This window comes from Molossus molossus, unplaced genomic scaffold, assembly GCF_014108415.1.
Source record: "Molossus molossus isolate mMolMol1 unplaced genomic scaffold, mMolMol1.p scaffold_m16_p_14, whole genome shotgun sequence".
NCBI classification, from domain to species: Eukaryota; Metazoa; Chordata; class Mammalia; order Chiroptera; family Molossidae; genus Molossus; species Molossus molossus.
In genome coordinates, this window is record NW_023425349.1 from 7356338 (window position 1) to 7377436 (window position 21099).

At 47.5% G+C, this 21099-nt stretch overlaps 1 protein-coding gene across 2 annotated transcripts in view; it reads right to left on the minus strand.

Moving 5' to 3' along the window:
- Positions 1-3277, minus strand: part of STXBP1 (syntaxin binding protein 1) — a 61273-nt gene extending 57996 nt beyond the window's left edge. Inside the window, exon 1 of one of the 2 annotated variants that reach the window (XM_036261292.1) lies at positions 3130-3277. In XM_036261292.1, coding sequence (XP_036117185.1) covers positions 3130-3166 — 37 coding nt within the window. In that variant the 5' untranslated portion in view covers positions 3167-3277. The remainder of the gene's footprint in view (positions 1-3129) is intronic. The other variant, XM_036261291.1, reaches the window with a different exon arrangement.
- Positions 3278-21099: the final 17822 nt, after the last annotated feature.

Consider the following 21099-nt stretch of genomic DNA (forward strand, 5'->3'; position numbering starts at 1 on the left):
CTACTATGAGCCAGACACCATCTCGAGCGTGGGATCCAGTGGTGAACATGTCAGAGACCTTGCTCTATAGGAAGCAACATTCCAGTGGATGAAACAATCAAACACATACAAACGAAAAACAAACAAACAAAAAACATTCAACAAGATCGTTTCAGACCATTTTAATGGCTATGAAGAAAATTATTGAGGAAATATGATAAACAGTGACTGTGGGTTGTTCATTTAGATTGGGAAGACCAGGCTTGAAGGTGACATTTATTTTATTTACTTATTTATTTATTTTTATCCTCACCCGAGGACATTTTTGCATTTATCTTCAGATAGAGCGGGAGGGAGAGAGGCAGGAAGAGAGAGAGAGACACATCGAGTGGTTGCCACCCACACGACCCCAACCAGGGCCGGGGACAAACTGCAACCGAGATACATGCCCTTAGCAGGAACCAAACCCGGGTGTCTCTGGTCCGCGGGCTGACGCTCTAACCACTGAGCCAAACAGGCCAGGGCGAAAGTGACATTTAAACTGTTGCATTTTGTTTTTTTAAAAAATCTTTAGTTTGCTTTTATTTTAAAAGAAAATGGCAAAGCTAGAAACCCCATCCAAAATTATGAGCCAGAATTAACCTATATTATTGACAAAGAACTGCAATATTCTCCCCCAAATGTATATCTAACTCAACTGTTAAAGGAATAGTACACTATTCACACATTCCCCAATATAAAATTGGTTTGTTTTTGTTTTCATAAAAACTAGCTTTGTTTTATTTCAGAAAATAAATTTTGGCCATATTCCATATTGATTTATTTCTCCCTTTATGCTTCCTTCTTAAAAAAAAAAATGAGGGAAGTCCAGCTGGTGTGGCTCAATGGTTGAGCGTCGACCCATGCACGAGTAGGGCGCAGGTTCGATTCCTGGTCCGGACACATGCCCAGTATGTGGGGGGGTCCCCAGTGGGGGGCATGCAGGGAGTGGCCAGTCGATGTTCTCTCTCATTGATGTTTCTATCTCTCTCTCCCTCTCCTTTCCTCTCTCTCTAAAATCAATAAAGAAAAAAAAATTTTTTTAATAAAATAAATAAAATGAGGGAAGGGAAGAACTAAGGAGCCACCTGGGCCAACAAGGTCTTGGCAAATGTCAAGGATGCAAAAACCAGATTTCTGTAGCACTGAAGGATTTTGTTTTAAAAACACCTTATTCAAAACATTTGAAAGAATATAAAGTAACATTCACATTCTTCCCATTCCATATTCCATACCACTTTATAAAGGTATTGGAAGTAAAGGATATATCTAGAATAATGAAGAAAGTCATTGTTTTTACTAATGTTTCAAGGAAATGGACACCAGGTTTTAGAAATTAATCAACACTAATTTTGGCATGTCATTTAACTGCTCTGACCTCGTTCTGCCCGCCCCCACCCACCGCCCCCAGGGTTAAAAAGAGGGTGTTGAGGTTACAGGATCCCTATGGGTCCTTCCAGCCCTAAACACCTTGATTCTCCTTAGAAAATAGAAAGTATGTGATTCAGAACTTTTACTGCATGGGGAAGGCAGGCACTTAAAAACAAAAAAAAACAAAAAACGTCTTCGTGTGGGGTTCAGTTTTTATAACAATTTTCTTCTGGTGTAGTGGGGATATTTCCTATACATCGATGAAAAGAATGGAAAAGAAAAAAAAACAGTAATGATGCTCGAATGGAACACTACACAGTCAAAAACATTTGGTAGCAAAGGAGAGAGGAGAATGTGCGCTATATATAACAGGAGAGAATCTGGAAAGGAAACTAATTTCCACCATTTTTATTCTGTCTCCTTTTTCATCCTCTCCTCCAGAGAAAAGTCCAGTTTTAATTTTCTCTTCATTCCAAAAGAGGAAGCAAAAACCACAGCAATCCTTACACATTTTTGTTGTTGTTGTTGTTGTTGTTAAAGAAATAGGCAAAATACTGAAGAGGCACGGTCTGTCTACACATCACCAATCTTAGCACCGAGGACGCCGTTTCCCCAATATTACCAACACCAGCCCTCGCTCCGCTGCAGCCGGCACTCACCACCATCCTTTTTTTAAAAATCCATTTACGTCGAGCCTTTCATCCAAACCCATAAACAACCATTTCCTCCCTGCACCCGTGATCTGAACAGCCCGAAACGTGCAGCCAAGCAAAGGCTGAGCCGTGCAAACAGGGAGGCTGCAGACTGCGGTGCTGGGCAGGGCCACCTCCCGCCGCACAGGGCAGTTCTCCTCATCCCTGGTGTGATTTGGAAGGGTTCAGGACCCTGAGAACATCCCGCCCTTGAAACCAAGACCCGGGAACGGAAGCAGGAGAGCGACGGCCTCAGCCCGGCAGAGCCAAGCCTCCGGAAAACTGGCTTCTCTCCAGCTGCCAGGAGCGGCCCCGGCTGGGCGCGCGGAGCCGCTCCCAGGTGGGTCTCTGCAGCCGGGGACCGCGGCCCCGGCTCCCCGGAGGGAGGAGGAAGGGGGAGGAGGCGCAGGCTGGGATTTCGCTCGTCACGATTCACGAAGGAGGGTGGGAAAGTGGGAGGGACTGGAGAAAGAAAAAGGAATGGCATCAAGGGGCTTAGGGAATAAAGGAAGGTGAGAAGGGAAATGGGGGGAGGTGATGGAGTGAAGAATGGGGTGCAGGGGAGAGTGTGATGAGGTGCAGAAGGGGGAGGGAATGAACAGCAGAGGGTAAAAGGCGAGGTGAAGGGGGAGGGATGGGGTGCCGGGGGTGAAGGGAAAAGGAATGAAGAGGAAAGAAATAGGGGTGAAGACGGGAGAGACGGGGCGAGGGGTGGAGGCACGAGAGGAGTGGGGATCAAAGGGAGGCATGGGGATAAAGGGGCGGGAGGGGAGGAGGAGGGACGGGATGGAGGGGGAGGGCGGGGAGGGTGTGGAATTCGGGAAGGGGAGAGCGGGGAAAGAAGGGAAGGGGCGCGGGCCGCAGGAGGCCGGAGGGACTGCCCTCGGAGGGCGGCGCCGGAATAACGGAGCCCTCCCAGCCAGATGCCCCCGGCCGGGCGGGGCGAGCAGCCAACCCGGAGGCCCGGGCGCTGTGGGCAGGTACAGCGCCGGGCTCCTCCCGGGCAGCCGCAGCCCCCGCCTGCGGAGAAGACCCCGACTCCACTTACTCTCTCCGACCACGGCTTTGAGGCCAATGGGTGCCATTGCGCGGCGCGAGTCTTCAGGCTCCGAGCCTCCTCACGCGACGCCCGCGGACACCGCCGCCTCCCCGGGTCGGCGCGCTCTGCTGGCTGCAACCCGCCGCCCCACAGCAGCTCCAGGGACCGACTGACGCGCGGACTCCGCGCGGGGGCGCCGCACCAGCCAGAGCGAGGCTGCCGACCCGCAGGCGAGCGCGCGCGAGGGCGGGGCCGGCCAGGGGCGGGGCCTCACGCCACCCGTCAGCGTCACCCGCGCGCCTCCGCCAATCGCACTGCGGCCCGAGGGCTCGGCCCCGCCCGCCGAGATGCGGCTGGACGCGAGGCAGTCTCTGGCTGGAGCCAGAGCCGCGCCCTCCCCCTCACCTCACGCGCCGCGCGCCCTCGGCAACCGCGCGCTCCCGGAGCGCGAGGCCCTGAAGTCCCCTCCGCTTCCTCCGCACCTGAATCCCTGGCTACAGGCTACTAACACTCTCCATCTTCCTGAAATCCAGCTATGGTCCTGTCTTTCCTTTTTTTTGGTAGCCGTTCATTCTTGCCCTGCCCATAAATGGAACTCCGAAGCTGGATCTCTATTAGTAGCACCCACACCGGGACACAACGTGCGGTGGGTTTATAGACACAGTCTCATCTCTCTGGGTATCTATGCATAAATCCACCGTTCTGAACTGTTAGGCGTCAAGCTCCATGCTAAGCCCCTGACATGCACCTTCTCATTAAATTCTCACAATAACTGGGCGTTGCTTTTCATCTCCATTTTCAGATGAAAAAAACTGAGGCTCAGAGAACTGAGCACTAGACTTGCTGTCGGGCTGTGTGTCATTCATTGGCAAATTTTTATTGTTATCTCATTGCTGTATGGAAGCCTCCATTCTGGGCATTGGAGCTATAGCCCTGTACAAGGAAGACTCAAATCCTAGTTTTTGGGGCACTGAAAGTCTAGAAATTTTTACGTCCCAAATCTGATAAGACTATGCTGTGGGACTACCCTTGGTCTTAGTATATCTCCTTCCTGGAGTCCACATTTATCTAAGTGGTCCCAGGTCAGTTTCTGCAGCAATTAATTTGTTAATGGGGGAGCTTACTTTTAAAATATGGGACAGGGCTCATCTCTGGCTTAAAAAATAAAATAAAATAAAATAAAGTAGAGCCCATTAAAAATCAAAAAGGAGCCCGACCACTGTGGCTCAGTGGTTGAGCATCAACCCATGCACTAAGAGGTCGCCAGTTCAATTCCCAGTCAGGGCACATGCCCAGCTTGTAGGCCAAATCCCCAGTGGGGGCATGCAGGAGGCAGCCAATTGATGTTCTCTCTCATTGATGTTTCCATCTCTCTCTCTCTCTCTCTCTCTCTCTCTCTCTCTCTCTATCCCTCTCCTTTCCTCTCCCTATACAATCAATAAAGAAAGAGTAAATGTCAAGATTTTAAAAAATAAAAATAAAAAAGAATGGGAGAGCTGGTAGTTGTAAAATTAATAAATACTCATTAAGTTTTTGAAATAGCTCTGTGAGCTAGGTCTCTTTCTTAATAATATTAAGAGATATAATACTATTTTACAGATGAGAACATTGAAATCCACAGAAGATAAGTACTTTGCTAGTAAGTGACAAAGAAAAGATCCACTTATAAAATCTGAATTCTGAACCCTTATTTTATATTGAGCCACAAGTAAAGAAGCTGAGGCCTAAAAGAGGACTTTCCCAATGTCATGCAGTGAGCAACAAGGACAAGAGGCCACATGTTCTAGTTCAGCCACTAGCCCCAGGGCATGAAGATTTGACCATCTTCTCATCCCCACCCAAATATACCCTAACAGAACCTTCATGTGACTTCTCAGAGAGAGAAAGTATTCATCTGTCATCTCTTTATGCCTGGGCTCAGCAAGGAAGATATTGATAGTCTTGGTGCATTTGGAGAAGGAGGAGATAGTTTGCAAATGTGAGGAGACTTAAGATGCACTCGTGATGCCGCTGGTGATTACCTCCTCAGCCAGCTGCACAAGTCGGCAGAGACCATCCCCAAGGAGCCTGGATTCTAGCTGGGGAGACAGACAGGAATCAAGGAATCGCACGCAGCACTGAGTTGCTGTGCTAATTAGTGCTGAAGCAGGACAAGGGGCTGTGGGAGTGAATGACGGGGCACCTGACCCCTGTGTGTGGGGAGGGGTGCAGTCAGGATAGGCTTCCTGAAATGAGTGAAAGGTAGCAAGAGGGAACTGGGAGAGTGTTCTGGGCAGATATACGGAAGGTGCAGAAACCAAGTGCCAGAAAGGAGTTTGGCTTTTCCAGGAACAGAGAGGGGCCAGTGTGACTACAGGGGAGAGAGTCTAAGGGGCAGGGTGGAAAGGACAGCCCCTAGGAGTAGACCTCACTTCAGGGCTCCGGAACTATTGGGTGGCCTGGAATCTGTGGAGACCACCTCAAAAGTCATAGCAAAGAAAATATAGCAGCTCCTTATTTTCTACAAAAGGAAAGGCAAAAAAAGAAATCCTTTCCTACGGATGTGTACCTGAGATGTTCACTAGGAATGGCAATCATTAGAATGGGTGTCATTTTAAATAGGATGGTTAAAAAAGCAAAGGGTTGATATACTGTGAGCTCACTCTGGAACCCTTGACTCTGAGGCCACGGGTTGGAATCACGCTGGATATGGAATCTAAGACCTGATTAGAGATCTCTGACATCTCTGAGCCTTGGTCTCTCCATCTCTGAAACAGACACAATAAAGCTTAAGGCCTCTCAGAGTGGCTCTAAGGAGCCAGCGGGATTACCTACACGATAGGGTAAAATCTTCCCTCAGTCATCACACAGTCCTACCGTTTGCTCTGTATTCTTTATTTGGATATGCGTTTGATACACGCCAAACACTTCGCAAAGGGCTCTTGTGAATTTTCACTGAATTCTCATTATGGCCCCCACGAGGTTCGTGCTATTATTACTCCATTTTCCTGGGACGCAGGGAGATCGAGTCACTTGCCCAAGGTCACACCGTTCTAAGTGCAGACCCGGGTTTCACGCTCTGACTTCCTGATGCTCAGGGGAGAACGTCGATGCCCAGGCGCCCTGACCTAAGGAGAGGTTTGGCTGTGTGAGCTTGCTGGGAGCGTATCAGCAATGAGAACCACAATCCCTTGGGAGTCCGGACCCAAGCAGGTCCACCACCTGGATCCCAGCCCAGCCGGAGGGCGGGTCCCCGCTGTATGGGCGGGATGCTCTGGGCTGGTCCACTGCCCCGCCCACCCCGCGAGCAGGTGCGCCTACTGCTGCGCATGCGCGGCCTGCTTCCTCTGCAGAGCCCTGGTGCCGGCCAGTTGCTGCGGGTGGGAAGAGTCCTGTGATTCACACACGGGTCACATGAGGGGTTGGTCACTGCGTCAGGAGCCACGGAAGTGGGAAGACGGATGCACAGGGAAGTGGGAAGAAGATGGGGTCAGCCCAGAGAGGGAGAAAGCGGCCTGGAGCGACTGAGAATGGAGAGAGAGGAACAAGCTAGCTGGAATAGGCAATGGGGTAGACCAGGGTGAGACAGAAGTAACTGGGTGCATTTGCTTCCACCAGACCTACTGATACCGCGGACCCACTGGCTAGGGCCCCCCACACACCCAGGGCCTGTTGGAGAGCCCTGGGTCCAGAGTCCGGGCCTCTTCTCGGACAGCCTCGGGCTTGCACACACACCCTCCCCCCACTCCTACTCTTCAGGGGCAGCAGCTGCTACATTTCTTCGTGTTCACTTTCACCCCTCCTCTGGGCTGCTGGGCCTTCTTGAGATTCTGCTACATTCTTTTAGGAGCAGTTTCTGAGGAACTGAACAAGGTAATATGTATAAGGAAGGGTCTTTAATTCTGGGAACCTAGTAAGGGCCCAAAGAATGTTAGCTATTAATATTGGCAAAAATGACATGACATGAGGCTCTAAATACAGTCATAGGGGTTTCAGTCGTTGTCCCTGCCTCTTTTGCTGCCGTAGGCTCATTGGAAGAGAGTGAAAAAGTAATTGTCTCCATTGCAGCCACTCCTGCTACCCCACACCGCATGCAAAGAGCAGCTGGGCCCGGAGTGCTTGTCGGGTACATCCTTATCCCCAGCAGTGAGCTAACAGGTTTTTGTGTTTGAGGTCGGAGTACATTATCAAAAAAGGCTTGGTTTTCAAAATCCTAGGCTAGGTTCTCAAACTCAAAAGGACTGTAGGGGCCAGTAGACTGAGTAACACCACAGATGTGGCCAACTGCAGGACACATGCCTTGCTCCGAGGGGCAGTGCTTACTCAGCTCCAGCCAGTGGTGACTAAGGGTCTTGACTGGAGCAATTATGTGACCTCTTCCAATGTTTAAGTGCTCCAATAGATTTTTAAAAATGTAATAACACCACACTGACCAAATAAAACACATCCGTAGGCCACATCCAGCCCCCTGGGTTACCTGAATGCAAACTGTGAAGGACCAATACCTTTTCCCAAAGAGAGAGGTTGGATTTCCCCAAGCAGCAGGTTCCTGAGAGGCCCTGACTTCTACCCGCTCACACAGAGTGCCCCAGACTTCAGGCAGAGGTAGTGCTGGTGTGAGTGCCGGGGCACCGAGAACCAGGACGTCCCCCTCAGCCTGGAGAGCCAGCAGAGGGTTCCTCTGCTCAGCCTGGCTCTGGGGCAGCGGATCAGAGCTAGCCACTTTTGAACGACTGGCGAGCAACTGCATTGGATGCCTCTGAGGACAGCTGATGCAGGCAAGTCAGTTTTGCTGGCACTGTGAAAGCCCCACCATCCTGGGACATGCCCAAGAACAAGGAGGGAGCCACCCCTGAATGCCAGATATTGGAAATCTCAGTGACTTCAGACAGAGGAGACTTAAAGATGGTTTTATTCGGTTTAGAAAAATAAAGAAATATGGCATTTTTTACACTTTGGGTATCAGAGAACAATTCATGCCTTTTGCATTAAACCATTGTGGGATCACAGAGGAGAGAGTTTTCATTCCATCTGGGGAAATAGTTTTGTTCAGATGTGTTTTGTTTCTGGCCAGCTTGGCCAGAAAGGTTTATGGAAGACGTGGCATCTGAGTTGAGCCCAGAGGCTGAGAAGAAAGAGAAGATCAGATCCGATCAAAGAAAAGACCATAGGCTCATGGTTCCCAAACCCTGTGCCAGGGAACCCTGGGGCACCACAGCAAATTAACAGGAGCACAGTGGAGTATTTTAAATTTTAGAAATAAACACAATGATATACCATCTGTTTTGAAAACCATTAGTTGGCAGTAGTTGACAGGTTCAGCATTACACTTAACTATATTCTTTTCTATGACATTATCTTTGTAAAACTGGATGTTTGGCCACTGATGTGATAAGAAGTAAACAATTTATGAAAATCAAGATGGAACAAGGAATGAAAGTGTCAATGTCTGATGTGGTTACAATATATCTTCTCACCCCATTAGTAAGTAATGGTGATTAATTAAGACTTACATTGCCCTGGCCAGTTTGGCTCAGCAGTTAGGGTGTCAGCCACAGACCAATGAGTCACAGGTTCGATTCTGGTCAAGGGCACATAGGTTGCAGTTAGACCCTGGCCCTGGTCGGGTCATGCGGGAGGCAACCAATCAATGTGTCTCTCTCACATCGATGTTTCTCTCCCTCCCTCCCTCTCACTCTATCTGATGATAAACGTAAAAAGACCCTTGGGTGAGGATTTAAAAAAATTATATTAAAAATTTTTTTGATTTGTGAGTATTATTTTTTCAGATTGTTACTAAGTTGTTAGGAGATAAGTTGTTAGGTTCTAACTACTTAATAAACAAGAACTGTTAGGTTTTCCTTCTGGTCTAGAACACTATGACAAAATTACTGAGAAAGGCTGCTATGTTTGGGAACCTCTGGCATAGGCGAAGTGTGGTGGCATTCACTAATTCAACGATGTTTATTAAACACCTACTATGTGCCAGGCACTATTCTAGGCACTGGAGATGCAGCAATGAACAAAGGAGAAAAGTCCCTATGGATATAAAGCTGACATTCTAGTGGGGGAAACACAATAAATAAGTAAATGATAAATGATATAGTATGTTAGAAGGTGTTAAGTGCTATGATAAAAATAGAGTAGGGTGAACAGTTTGCATTTTAAAGGGGATGGGCAAACTGGGCTTCACTGAGAAGTGGTTGGATAGGAGTTCAAAGTCAGTAGCCAGATCTGGGCATCCCTGTCAGCACATAGAATACAGATGACTCCAGGAAGAGTGACTGAGATGACCTGGGGTCAAGGGTCATGTGAAGGATGCCGAGAAATACTCCAGTTTAAAGCTGAGCAAAGAGAGCAGAGCCCAGAGGGGTGGAAGGGAAATGGACAGAGAGGTGCAGAATGAGCCAGGGGTGCAGAAAGATGGGCTAGCTCACCGCTCTCAGGCCCCAGGGCTCGGCTGAAAATGAGAAACACCAGCGGATGTTGCAGTTGAGAGGTCACTGGTAACCTGAGCAAAAGTCAGGGTGCGCACAGGTGAGGATTGACTGTAGGTGAGGGAGACTGTACTCCAAACTTCTTGAAAAAGTGCAACTTACCCTTCTGCAAAAAAGGTGGGGGGAAAGGGACCCCTAAAAGCTCTCAGTAGTCTGGGAAAAGGAGGGATCCCTGCCTCTCTCAACTCAAATGAGTTCATTTTTTTTTAATCCTCACCGGAGGACATTTTTTGATATTTTGTTCAGATAGAGTGGGAGGGAGGGAGGGAGAGAAACATTGATGTGAAAGGGACACATTGAGTGGTCACCACCCACACAACCCAACCAGGGCCAGGGACAAACTGCAACCGAGGTACGTGCCCTTAGCGGGAACCGAACCTGGGTCTCTCCGGACCGCAGGCTGATGCTCTAACCGCTGAGCCAAACCGACCAGGGCTGTCAACTCAAATGAAACAAGGCATCTTTCCGGTCCCTCGAGCTTCCTGCCTGTTTTCCATGACCTCCTCCCTTTCTCTTTTTTTGTCTGCTGTCTTCCCGCCTCCACTTTCCCCCACTCACCCCTCCCTGACAGCAGCCTCTTTCCCACCCTACCCTGCACAGAGTCAGGGCCCAGAGCCTACCTCACTGCAGTCCGAGTATGACTCTTAGCTTTGGGAAGCCAGGAGTCCATGCTCAGGCTCTAGTCCTGCCTTGTTTGGTAGCCCCAGCCAGTCACTTCTTCGCTGGGGACATCAGTTTCTCCATTTCCCATTTATGCATAATCTGGGTAGGTCATGGGCTTCTTGTCTTGAATCACACTGGTGTCTGTCTCCTGAGTCAGGAAGCAGGTAGACAAGAAGGTCCATCCTAGGGACCGGACTCCCCTCCTCACCACCTACCCACCCTGGAGGTATCTTAAGTGCCTGCCATTGGGTTAGCAGAGGAAGCGGACTTTGGGTGAGGTCTGATTGACCACAAGCTTGGGGTTCACTGCCCAGACCTTTGGGGACCCACCTGCCCCCTCTATACTGGAAATCCTGCTCACTTCTGATGCTGGGGTTCCTCTTAACCCCAAAGTCCTCCTTCCCTCTTTTCAGGCTGTGGTCCTTCCTTCAGGTGTTGATAAACTCCCCTCTCCCTTTAAACACACCACAGTCACGCCCTGTGTATGCAGAGGAGCTGTTTGAGCAGATGTTTAATATACAAAACAAAGCCTGGCTGGGTAGCTCAGTTGGCTAGAGCATCATCCTGATAGGCCAAGGTTGTGGGTTCAATCCCTGGTCAGGGTACATAAAAGAATCAACTAATGAATACATAAACAAGTGGAACAACAAATCTCTCTCTCTCTCTCTCTCTCTCTCTCTCTCCTCTCCACCCATTCCTCTCTCTCTAAAATCAATCAAGCAATTAAAAAACCCAAAGCATCAATCTGTCAAATAGTAATAAATTATATACATATACACAAAACAAAAATAGCAGTTGCTTTATTTCATGGATCCCATCAACCTGAAGCCATCTGTTGGCAACATCCCACCCTGGAGCCTAAAAATGCCTGCTTCCTCCTGTGGCAAAAGGATGGGCGCCCAAGAGCTGTTCCAGCATATTTATAAGTAGTTCTCTGCCCTGTTTCACCGAAAGCTGCAAGCACCCCCCACGCACCCCCATTTCCACTGCTGGGGCCTCACGGAGGAGGAGGCAGAGCTTTGCATTCTGCATTCTGGGTTACAGCTTGCTTTTCCCCCTTGGTGTTTTCTTTGACTGCTTAAAAAGGGGGGGCGGGTGGAGGAGAAAAAGACCTCTTTTACTCTGAAAATGAATCTCATTAAAGGATTTTCACACTTTCTATGAGATCCATATTTCACCACCTCCCTACCCCTACTGTGGGCCCAGCTTTTTTTAAATCCTCACCCGAGGATATTTTTCCTCCTATCCTCAGGTAGAGAGAGGGGGAGATAGAGAGAAACATCTACGTGAGAGGGACACATTGACCGGCTGCGTCCCGCACGACCCCAGGCTGGAGAAGAACCAAAACCTAGGTCGTGCCCTTGGCTGGAACTGAACCTAGGACTCGCTGGTCCGCGGGCAGACGCTGTACTACGGAGCCAAACCGGCCAGGGCCCAACTTTCGAATGAACCTCAGGCTAAAAGACTGCCTGTCTCCTTCCTTGAGAAGCAAGATCAAGTTCTCTGCTATTGCTACGCCATCATCATTCCTAATTCCTGCATTTCCCCTCTGACTGCAGCGGGGAAATCCTGGATGATGTCATTGTCTACAGTGGGGTGGAATTTTGTGTATTTTTTCTTTATATTTCATTACACAAGAGATACAGTATACTTTTATTGTTAAAAGTATCTCAAAAAGGAAATAAAAAAGACTTCTTCATACTAAAACTCTATGGGATCCCTCCACAAAAACCCCTATGGGACACCATTAAAGTTGTACTCAGATGAACACTGACAGACTTAAATACTTTTATTGTTAATAAAAGACCAAAAATAACTGAATTAAGTATTCAACCTAAGAAATTAGAAAAGCAGCAATACAATAAAGGAAAGAAGCAGGAAAAAGGTAAGATAAAAGTCAACATTAATGAAATAGAAAAAAATACTAAAAGGATAAAAAGAATTGTTTGAAAAGATAAAATCTTAACTAAAGGTGAATATCAGGAGGGAAAGCAAAACTATGCAACACCAGGACGGAGAAAGGCAATGCAAATACAGATGTGGATGTTATTAAAGCAACTTTAAACACTATATGGTAATACATTAGAATAACAAAAGAAAATAGATGATCTTCTAGTAAACTATAAACTATCAAAATTGACCCAAGAAGCAGGACATTTTAACAGACTAAGAACCATGGACCACATTGGTAAGATAATGAGAGGCTGCCTTCCAAAGGTCGCTCCTGGAATGGTCCAACGTGAAGTGCCTGCTTAGACAATGCAATAGGAATATACAACATCCCCTGTGTAGTATTGTAGCCCAAACTGTCCAACCTGAATCTAATCAGGAAGTAGCAAACAGATACATCAAAACAAACCAGTGAAGAACCAAAACAAACTACAGAAGAGAAAACGATACAACATTTTATAAGACAGTTGACCTAGACTCTTAAAAAATTTTTCTTTTCTTTATTGATTTTAGAGAGAGAGGAAGAGAGAGATAGAAACATTGATGAGAAAGAACATCAATTGGCGGCCTCCTGTATGCCCCCCACTAGGAATTGGGCCTACAACCTGGGCATGTGCCCTGACTGGGAATCGAACTGGCAACCCCTTGGTGCATGGGTTAACACTCAACCACTGAGCCATACTGGCTGGGCTTGACCTAGACTCTTTTTTTTCCCCTCACCCGAGGACATTTTTCCATTTTTTGTTCAGAGTGGGAGGAAGAGAGAGAGAGAAAAACATCGACGTGAAAGGGACACATCGAGTGGTTGCCTCCTGCACGACCCAACCAGGGTCGGGGACAAACTGCAACTGAGGTACATGTTCTTAGCTGCGGGAACCGAACCCGGGTTTCTCTGGACAGCAGGCCAACGCTCTAACTGCTGAGCCAAATTGGCAAGGGCTTGACCTAGACTCTTAAAAAAAAATCTAAGTCATGAAAGGGGGGGGGGGGATAAAGGTTGAATTGTCCTAGATTAAAAGATTAAAGAGATATGACAACTAAATGCACTGGAGGGTCTTGATTAGATTCTGGAGTTTTTAAAAAAACATCAAAAGGACATTATCAGGACAGAGAAATCTGAATATAGACAGTGTGCTAGATAATATTATTATATCTAGTGCCTTCTGGTTGGGATAATGCGGTTTTCTTGGTTGGGCTAATGAGATTTTGTTTATGTAGAAGAAAGTTCCAAATCTCAGGGGAGATAACAATTTTAAAAAATGTAGTTAGGAATGAAGTATTTGATGTTTGCATTTCACCTTTCAAATAGTTGAACAACAAAAAAAAAGTTAAATGTGGAACACACTGTGCAAGGCCTCTGCACCTGCGGTAGTTGGAAAGAAGAGATGGATGTGTTAGGGGAGAGCAAGGACGTATCTGTCTCATCCTCTCCAATCTCAATGACACCGGTGGCCTGCAGGAGAACTGGTGTCCTTTACCGCAGAGCGGCACACATATCTGGCCCGGGACTCTGAGAACCGAAGGAGGAGACCTAGCAGGAACCAGAGAAGACACATGCCCAGAACCAATCACAAGCCAACTTAGCAGCTCAGTGACAAGCAAGGGCCTGCTACAGGAAGGCCTGAGGCCTTCCACTCAAGCACAAAGCATAAAAAACGACGGCTCCTTCCAAATCTTGGGTGAATTTATTTTGTGGCCAACCTAACTTGGAACCACACAGGGAAGAGAATTCTAGGAAACTTGGTTCCAGCTAAGATGACACAGTACAAAGTAGAGTATGAGTGAATGTGTGTGTGTCAGAGAGGGGGGGAGCACAAATGTGATAAAATGTTAACAACTGGTGAATCTAGTTGAAGAGTGTTCATTTTTTCTGTGGATTTGAAATTTTTTAATAAAAAGTTGCAGGTGAAAAAAGGCACCGGGCCTAGATGGTTTTATAGCTGAGTTTTATCTAGTCTTCGCCCTGGCCGGTCTGGCTCAGCGGTTAGAGGTTGCACCTGTGGACCAAAGAGTTGCAGGGATCGATTCCGGTCAAGGGCACATACCTCGTTTGTGGTTTGATCCCTGGCCCCGGTCAGGGTCCTGTGGGAGGCAACCAAAGATGTGTCTCTCACACATGGATGTTTCTCTCCCTCCCTCCCTCCCTCCCTCCCTCCTTCCCTCCCTCCTTCCCTCCCATTCTATCTGAAAATCAATGGAAAAATATCCTCGGGTGAGGATTTAATTAATTAATTAAAGATCAGATTATTCCTGTTACATAAACTATTTTAGATTACAGGAAAATACAGAAAATTCCCATTTCATTTTACTTTAGTACCAACACACACACACACACACACACACACACACACATTTTTTAAGAAAAATCATACACTTTTTACTTTTGGGTTCTATCTCCCACCCCAAGAATAAGAGATTTCATCACTAGGAACAGTCGAGTTAAATCATTTACATAAACAAATTAAAGAAGAGATAACATGAATAACTTTTGACCAGACGGTGTTTAAGCCTCGAGTTCGCGCCTGCACCATGCTCTACACGTCAGGAAGGCTACAGGTTTGTACAATGGAGAACCTGCCCTTCAGAAACTCCCAGGTTTCTTGCAGCTGAGCGTTCGACCAGAGAACCAGCAGCTGGGTGCTAAATTGAAAACAGTTACATTCCAAATGGTGTGGCATGAAGAGTGAGGGTGACTGAGAATGTTTGAACTAGAAATGAAACGTGAGCTCCTAGCCCTTTACAGATAGGAAAACTGAGGCCCAGAGAGGAGAAAGGACTTATCCAAGATCACAGAATGCCCACCCAGCCAGGTCAGTGTCTTCTGGAAGTAATTCCACAGATCTGGAAAGCAAAGACCAAGCAGAGACAATTTTCTAAAACCAGGTTGACTCCACCCCCTGCCGGCAGGCAGGAGGAACAGCAGGACCCTGAGGGCCGGGACTGGGCAATGGTATCCCGATTTTTACCTTTTGCCCCAGGCTCCAATATGACTGGCACAGTACTGTGTTGAATCCTGGTTTTGCTTGAAATTCTGACATTTCGTTCACCATAAAATTTTTGGCACTAATTTTGATTTTAAAAATATTACATCAACTATTTATCTTGATAACTAAGGTTTTTGGCACCCCGCCCCCCCTTAAATTTTTCACCCTAGACTAGAACCTCGTTGCCTTCCATTCCCATCACCTTATACTCCTAAAACCTGATCTTCACCCCCACCCTCATTCCCTCCCCCAACCCAGCACTGACATCTCACCTCTTCCGTAAGGCCGGTAAGGCCGCAGGAAAGACCATTCTTCCCTCCCTCCCTTCCTTCCTTTTTTTCCCGCTCCTCTAGGTCAGGTGGTGCATTAAGTAGAGGGGGTATCTCTGCCCTCGGGCAGCTGTCAAGTAAGGAGGCATCCAAAAAATGCAATAAAGTGTTACAAGAGCTTCAGATGGCCAAGAGAAGAAGGACTGCGTGTGGGATTGTGGGAGAAAAAGAGTTTGGGTGGATTCTGTCCTAGTACCCACCCATCCCTGCTGCCTCACCTATGTCTGAACCACAGCGATAAGTTGGCAAGCACTTACTCTGTGCCCAGTGATATTCTACAAGCATTAAACACACTTGTGATAGAGGCACCACTTTACCTTTGTGTACAAATGAGGAAACTGAGGCTCAGAGCTGTGAAGTCCTTTACTCAAAGTTCCACAGCTGGTCAGTGGCAGGGCCATGATTTGATCTGAGGTCTGTCTGACTCAACACTCATTCCTTTTTGTTTTTGGTTCTCCAGTGCTCTGTAATTGCAATATTTTCCTTTATAGCTCTTAACTAGCCGGGCAGCATTCCACTACACCGCTGTTGATGTCATGAGGGTGGTGGCCATCAACATTGGCAGCCTACAGACTGGGCAGTCCCCAGCATCTCTTTAATGGCTCCAGAGAGTTCTCTAGCTAAAGATTGGCGCCACATTTGCTGGGCAATGTTGACAATCTCATCAGAAGTGATGTTTCCACTGTGCTCAATGTTATTTTGTGTCTTTCGCGTGGCAGTTCTTTGAGGGCTCTGGTGATCAGGGCAGAGGCAGAGGCACTGTCTCTATCTGGGCCTGTCTGTCCTGAATGGTCAGTTTCACTGTGATCCTCAGACCCCTCCAATCGCTGGGTGCTTTGGCGATGCCATCACCAACCTTTTTGGAGGCAGACCGAAGAGGTTGGTCTTGGGAGCCAGGGCAGAGTGGTACTGGCTTCCCCAGCACTGTGCCTCAGGTACACAACTTTGACCTTGTTGGGTTCAAACTTCAGGGACATGGTGGAGGCGGCTGGTGTCAGATGAACCCAGATTCAGGACAACTGAAGAAAGTTGCACCTATCAACACCAATTCTTGTAACCATTAGGCCATATTTGTTTATTCAACAAATATTTTTGCATGCCTGCTATGTGACAGGACTTGTTTTAGGTGCCTGAGATACCATAGCAAAGAAAATGGTTAAAAATTCCTCTTCCCCGCATGCAGCGTTCACTCTGGTGAGGAAGGCAAGCAATAAACATGTAATTAAACAAAGAAAATAAGTTCAGAGAACAAATAAGTGTTATACAAAAACTAAAACAGGGTAATGGGGTAGAAAAACTGGGTTGTCAAGAAGCCTCTCTAAAGAGGGGGCATTTGAGAAGAGACCTGAATGCTAAGGGATCTACCAAGTGGATATCTGGAAGAAAAGTGTTCAAGGCAGAGGGAACAGGGAGTGCAAAGGCCCCGGGGTAGGAGTAAGGTGGGCACATTTATGGAGCAAACAGATTGTTTTGGCTGAAAAACAGTGAAGGAGAAAGAGGGAAGGAAGTGATGAGGTCTGGGGCCCGGTCACGTAGGGCTTAGTAGGCCATGATGAAGAGCTTGGATTTTATTTCGAAAACAATGGGAAGCTATTGGAGGGATTTAAACAGGAAGGTGGTGGGATGTGAGTCACGGTTTTAGAATTTCACTCTAGTCTGTGGTTTCTCAACCTTGGCACTATTGACGTTGGGACCAAATGATTCTCTGTTGTGGGGCCTGGTCTGTGCACTGTAGGATGATTAGCAGCATCCCTGGCCTCTACCCACCAGAAGTGAGTGGTACACTCCCCGTTATGACAACCCACAGTGTCTCCAGACATTGTCAAATGTCCCCCAGAAGGGCAAATACTGCTCCCAGGTGGGAATTATAAAAGCAAAGCTGGGCTGTGGAAATGGTCCCCGCTGACAGAGTCTGCAGAGACCAGAGATGTGCCGGCAAAGCGCAATGCCTGGCCTTGGACTATCGGTGCTGCGGAAAAAAGAACGCGGGCAAGGTGCTATTGGGGCAGTTACCACGTAAGAATGTGGATGGTAGAGAACTGAATCAATATGAATTCTACCTAAGTTGAAAACTGTATGGTAGTTATGTAGGAGAATATCCCCGTGCTTGGGAAATACACACTGGAGTGTTTAGGGGTAAAGAAGCATGATCTATGCCCTGGCTGGATTGGCTCAGCAGTTGGAGCATCAGCCTGCAGACCAGAGAGTCCCAGGTTCGGTTCCCGCTAGGGGCACGTACCAAAAAAAAAAGCATGATCTATAAAGTCTACACTCAGATGATTTGAAGAAATTATATCCATCCACACACATAATATAGGAATGTTATATATGTGTGTATAAAATCCCATGCTGTGTGTGTATATGTCCAAGTGTGTGTATCTAGATAGATCGATACATAGATATATAGATAGATTCCCATGATATAAAGTAATAATTTAATTTAAGTAAGGCATTATACAAATATACTCTTTGTATTAGTTTTATCTTGCAACTTTTCTGTAAGTTGGAAATGATTTCTAAATAAAAGTTTAAAAGATCACTCTACTCTAGCCCTGGCCGGTTTGGCTCAGCGGTTAGAGCGTCAGCCTGCGGTCCTGAGAGACCCGGGTTCGGTTCCCGCTAGGGGCACGTACTTCGGTTGCAATTTATCCCCGGCCCTGGTCGGTTGTGCGGGTGGCAGCCACTCGATGTGTTCCTTTCACGTCGATGTTTCTCTCTCTGTCTCTCTGTTCCTCTCTCTCCCTCCCACTCTACCTGAACAACAAAAAAAAAAAATGGAAAAATGTCCTCCGGTGAGGATAAAAAAAAAAAAATCACTCTACTCTACACATGACCAGTGGGCTGTAGTTGGCACAGCCACTTGGAAAGCTTTGTGGTGGTACCTACTGAGGCCAACACTCTGCCTCCCTTGCGACCCAGTGGTTCCACTTCTGGGCATGTACCTAGAAATGAGTTGTGGTGATCAAAAGACTTGTACCAGAAGGTACATAGCTGTGTATTTTTTCTTTTCTTTATTGTTTGGAGAGAGAGGAAGGGAGAAGGAGAGAGAGATAGAAACATCAGTAAGAGAGAGCATCGATTGGCCGCCTCCTGCATGCCCCCCATGGGGGGTACAACCTGGGCATGTGCCCTGACTGGGAATCAAACTGGCAATCTCTTGTTGCCTGGGTCAATGCTCAACCACAGAGCCACACTGGTCGGGCAGCAGTGTATTCTTAACAGCCACAAACTAGAAGCGACCCAAATGTCCCTCAGTGGTAGAACTTGATAAATGGACGGTCGCTCACTCACACAGGAAATACTGCCAGACAATAAAAAGGACGATGTGTAAGCACACACCACACCACGGGTAAAGCTCAAGAATACGATGCTGAGTGCAATAAGCTGGACACCGAAGGTTGCACTTTACATGGTACCTTTGTCTCTTTGCAGTTTAACAATGGGCCAAACTGATCTATGGTGCTAGAGATGGGGATACTGGCTCTCTTTGTGGGGAGGGGAACCAGCTGGGTTTCTGGGCCTGGGAATGTTCTGCAGCCTGATCCGGGTAGGTGTTTCCGGGGTGATTACATACACAAAAATGTAGCAAGCTGTGCACGTAAGATTTGCACAATTTACTATAAATAACTTAAATAAATAATAATAACGAAAGATTGCCCTAGCTTCTGTGTAGAGACTAGAGTAGTGGTCCACACTGACAAGAGAAACCAGTGGGGAGTCTGTGGCAAAGGTTAGAGGCGAGAGGGAGGGAGGATCAACCTGGAGCAGCCGCAGGATGAGAAGTGGCAGAGGTGGGGTGAAATGAGGGAAAGAGGGGACTCTAGGGTGAGCCCTGGCTGAATAACTGGCGGGTGATGGTACTGGTGGCTGAGGTGGGAGCCCTGGGGGAGGAGTGGGACCTGAGGACTATTTCCCCAACCCCTCCCGGAGTCAGATTTCCCTCCGGCCACCACCAGGGGGCAATGGGTTTCTTCCTGGCTGACCAGGCAGCCTGAATTCTGCTTGTAGACATCTGCCCTTGGGGACAGCTGTGGAGCCTTGTGCCAGAGTGGCCTCTGAGCCTCCCACAGACACTGTGCTCCTTGCAGAGGAATTTTAGGATTGAGAGGGAGAGAAATTAAATCCTAAAACCTTGGAATCCGAAAATCGTGAATCCAGCCCATCCACCGTTCCTCCTTATGCTCAGGATAGAGCCAGGCTCCTTAAGATGGTCACAAGGTCTTGCTGCCAGCACGGTGCACCTCACCTGTCTCCACTGGACCCCAGCCATGCCTCAGGGACGAGACGGGCTTCCCGCGAGTGCGCCCTGTCACAGACATGCCGTTTCTGCAGCCTGACCTCTTTCCTCCGGGCATCCTTCACACCTCCCAGGGATCCCTTCCTCCGGGACCCTTTCCTCACCCAGAGGTGGGTTTCTCCCATCACAGCCCTTTCCCCCCGAGTGATGTAAGTCAGTCTACCTGTCTGACGCCTCGGCTCATCTGTGGCTCCTAAAGGAGGCCTGACATGGGCTCCAAGAGTATTTGCTGAATGAAGGAAGGAAACAGATGAACGAGCGAGTGAATCCGAGGTTGTAAGAGGAGAGCGTCTCAGTTACTCCAGCTGGGGTTTCAATGTCAGAGACCTGGGTTTAAGTATCGCCACTTATGAGCTGTGTGACCATGACAACTGTCTTCACCTCTCTGGGCCCCAGTCTCTTCATCTACTTCTCCCAGTTGTTGTACAGATTCAGTGACATGATATCCCTTAGCCTAAATCTGCACATAGTATATGTTCAATAAAAACCAAAGGGTTTTTTTTTTCTGGTTAAAACATGTAAATATGTGTGTGTGTGTTCAATTATATCTGTTTGTGCTGTATAATAAACCATTAGCTAATGCCAGGGAGTGAAATTGGGAGAATAAGTTAAACTTTTTTACTCTACTGTATGCTTCTGTCATTAAATGTCTTATCTTACGCATGTTTTACTTTTGCAGTAACACAAAGTTGAAAGGAGAAATAAAATCCAATAAGCATCTGAAAGCATGCTGAGCGTGATGAGTCATCAGTCATGAGAGACGCACAAAACCAACCACATGAAATACCACTGCTCATCACCAGAAAGGCTGAAGTGAAAAGGCTTGACGATAACAAACTTGGCAAGAATGTGGAGCAACTGGAATTCTGGGACACTGTTGGTGGGAGTGTAAAACGACACAACCGTTTGGGAAAAAAATGTTTGACAGTTTGAAGTAATAAAGCCATCCTTCCCCAATGAACCAGAAATTCCACTCCTAGCTCTTCCCCAGGCACCCGGAGAAATGAAAATCTGTGTCCACAGAAAGATTTGTAGCGAATGTTCGTAGCCTCTTTGTTTATAATAGCCCCAAACTGGGAGCAATGGGAGAATGGATAAATACTTTGTGGCGTTTCTCTACAGTCAGAAGAGCGGTTACCTTTGGGGGAATATGGCCTGGCGTAAGAGAACACTCTGGGGTACTGGACATACCTCATGTCTTGATCTGGGTGATGGTTACACACACGTACACAGAGATCAAAATTCATCGAGCTATGCACAGAAGTTCACAGCAGCTTTAT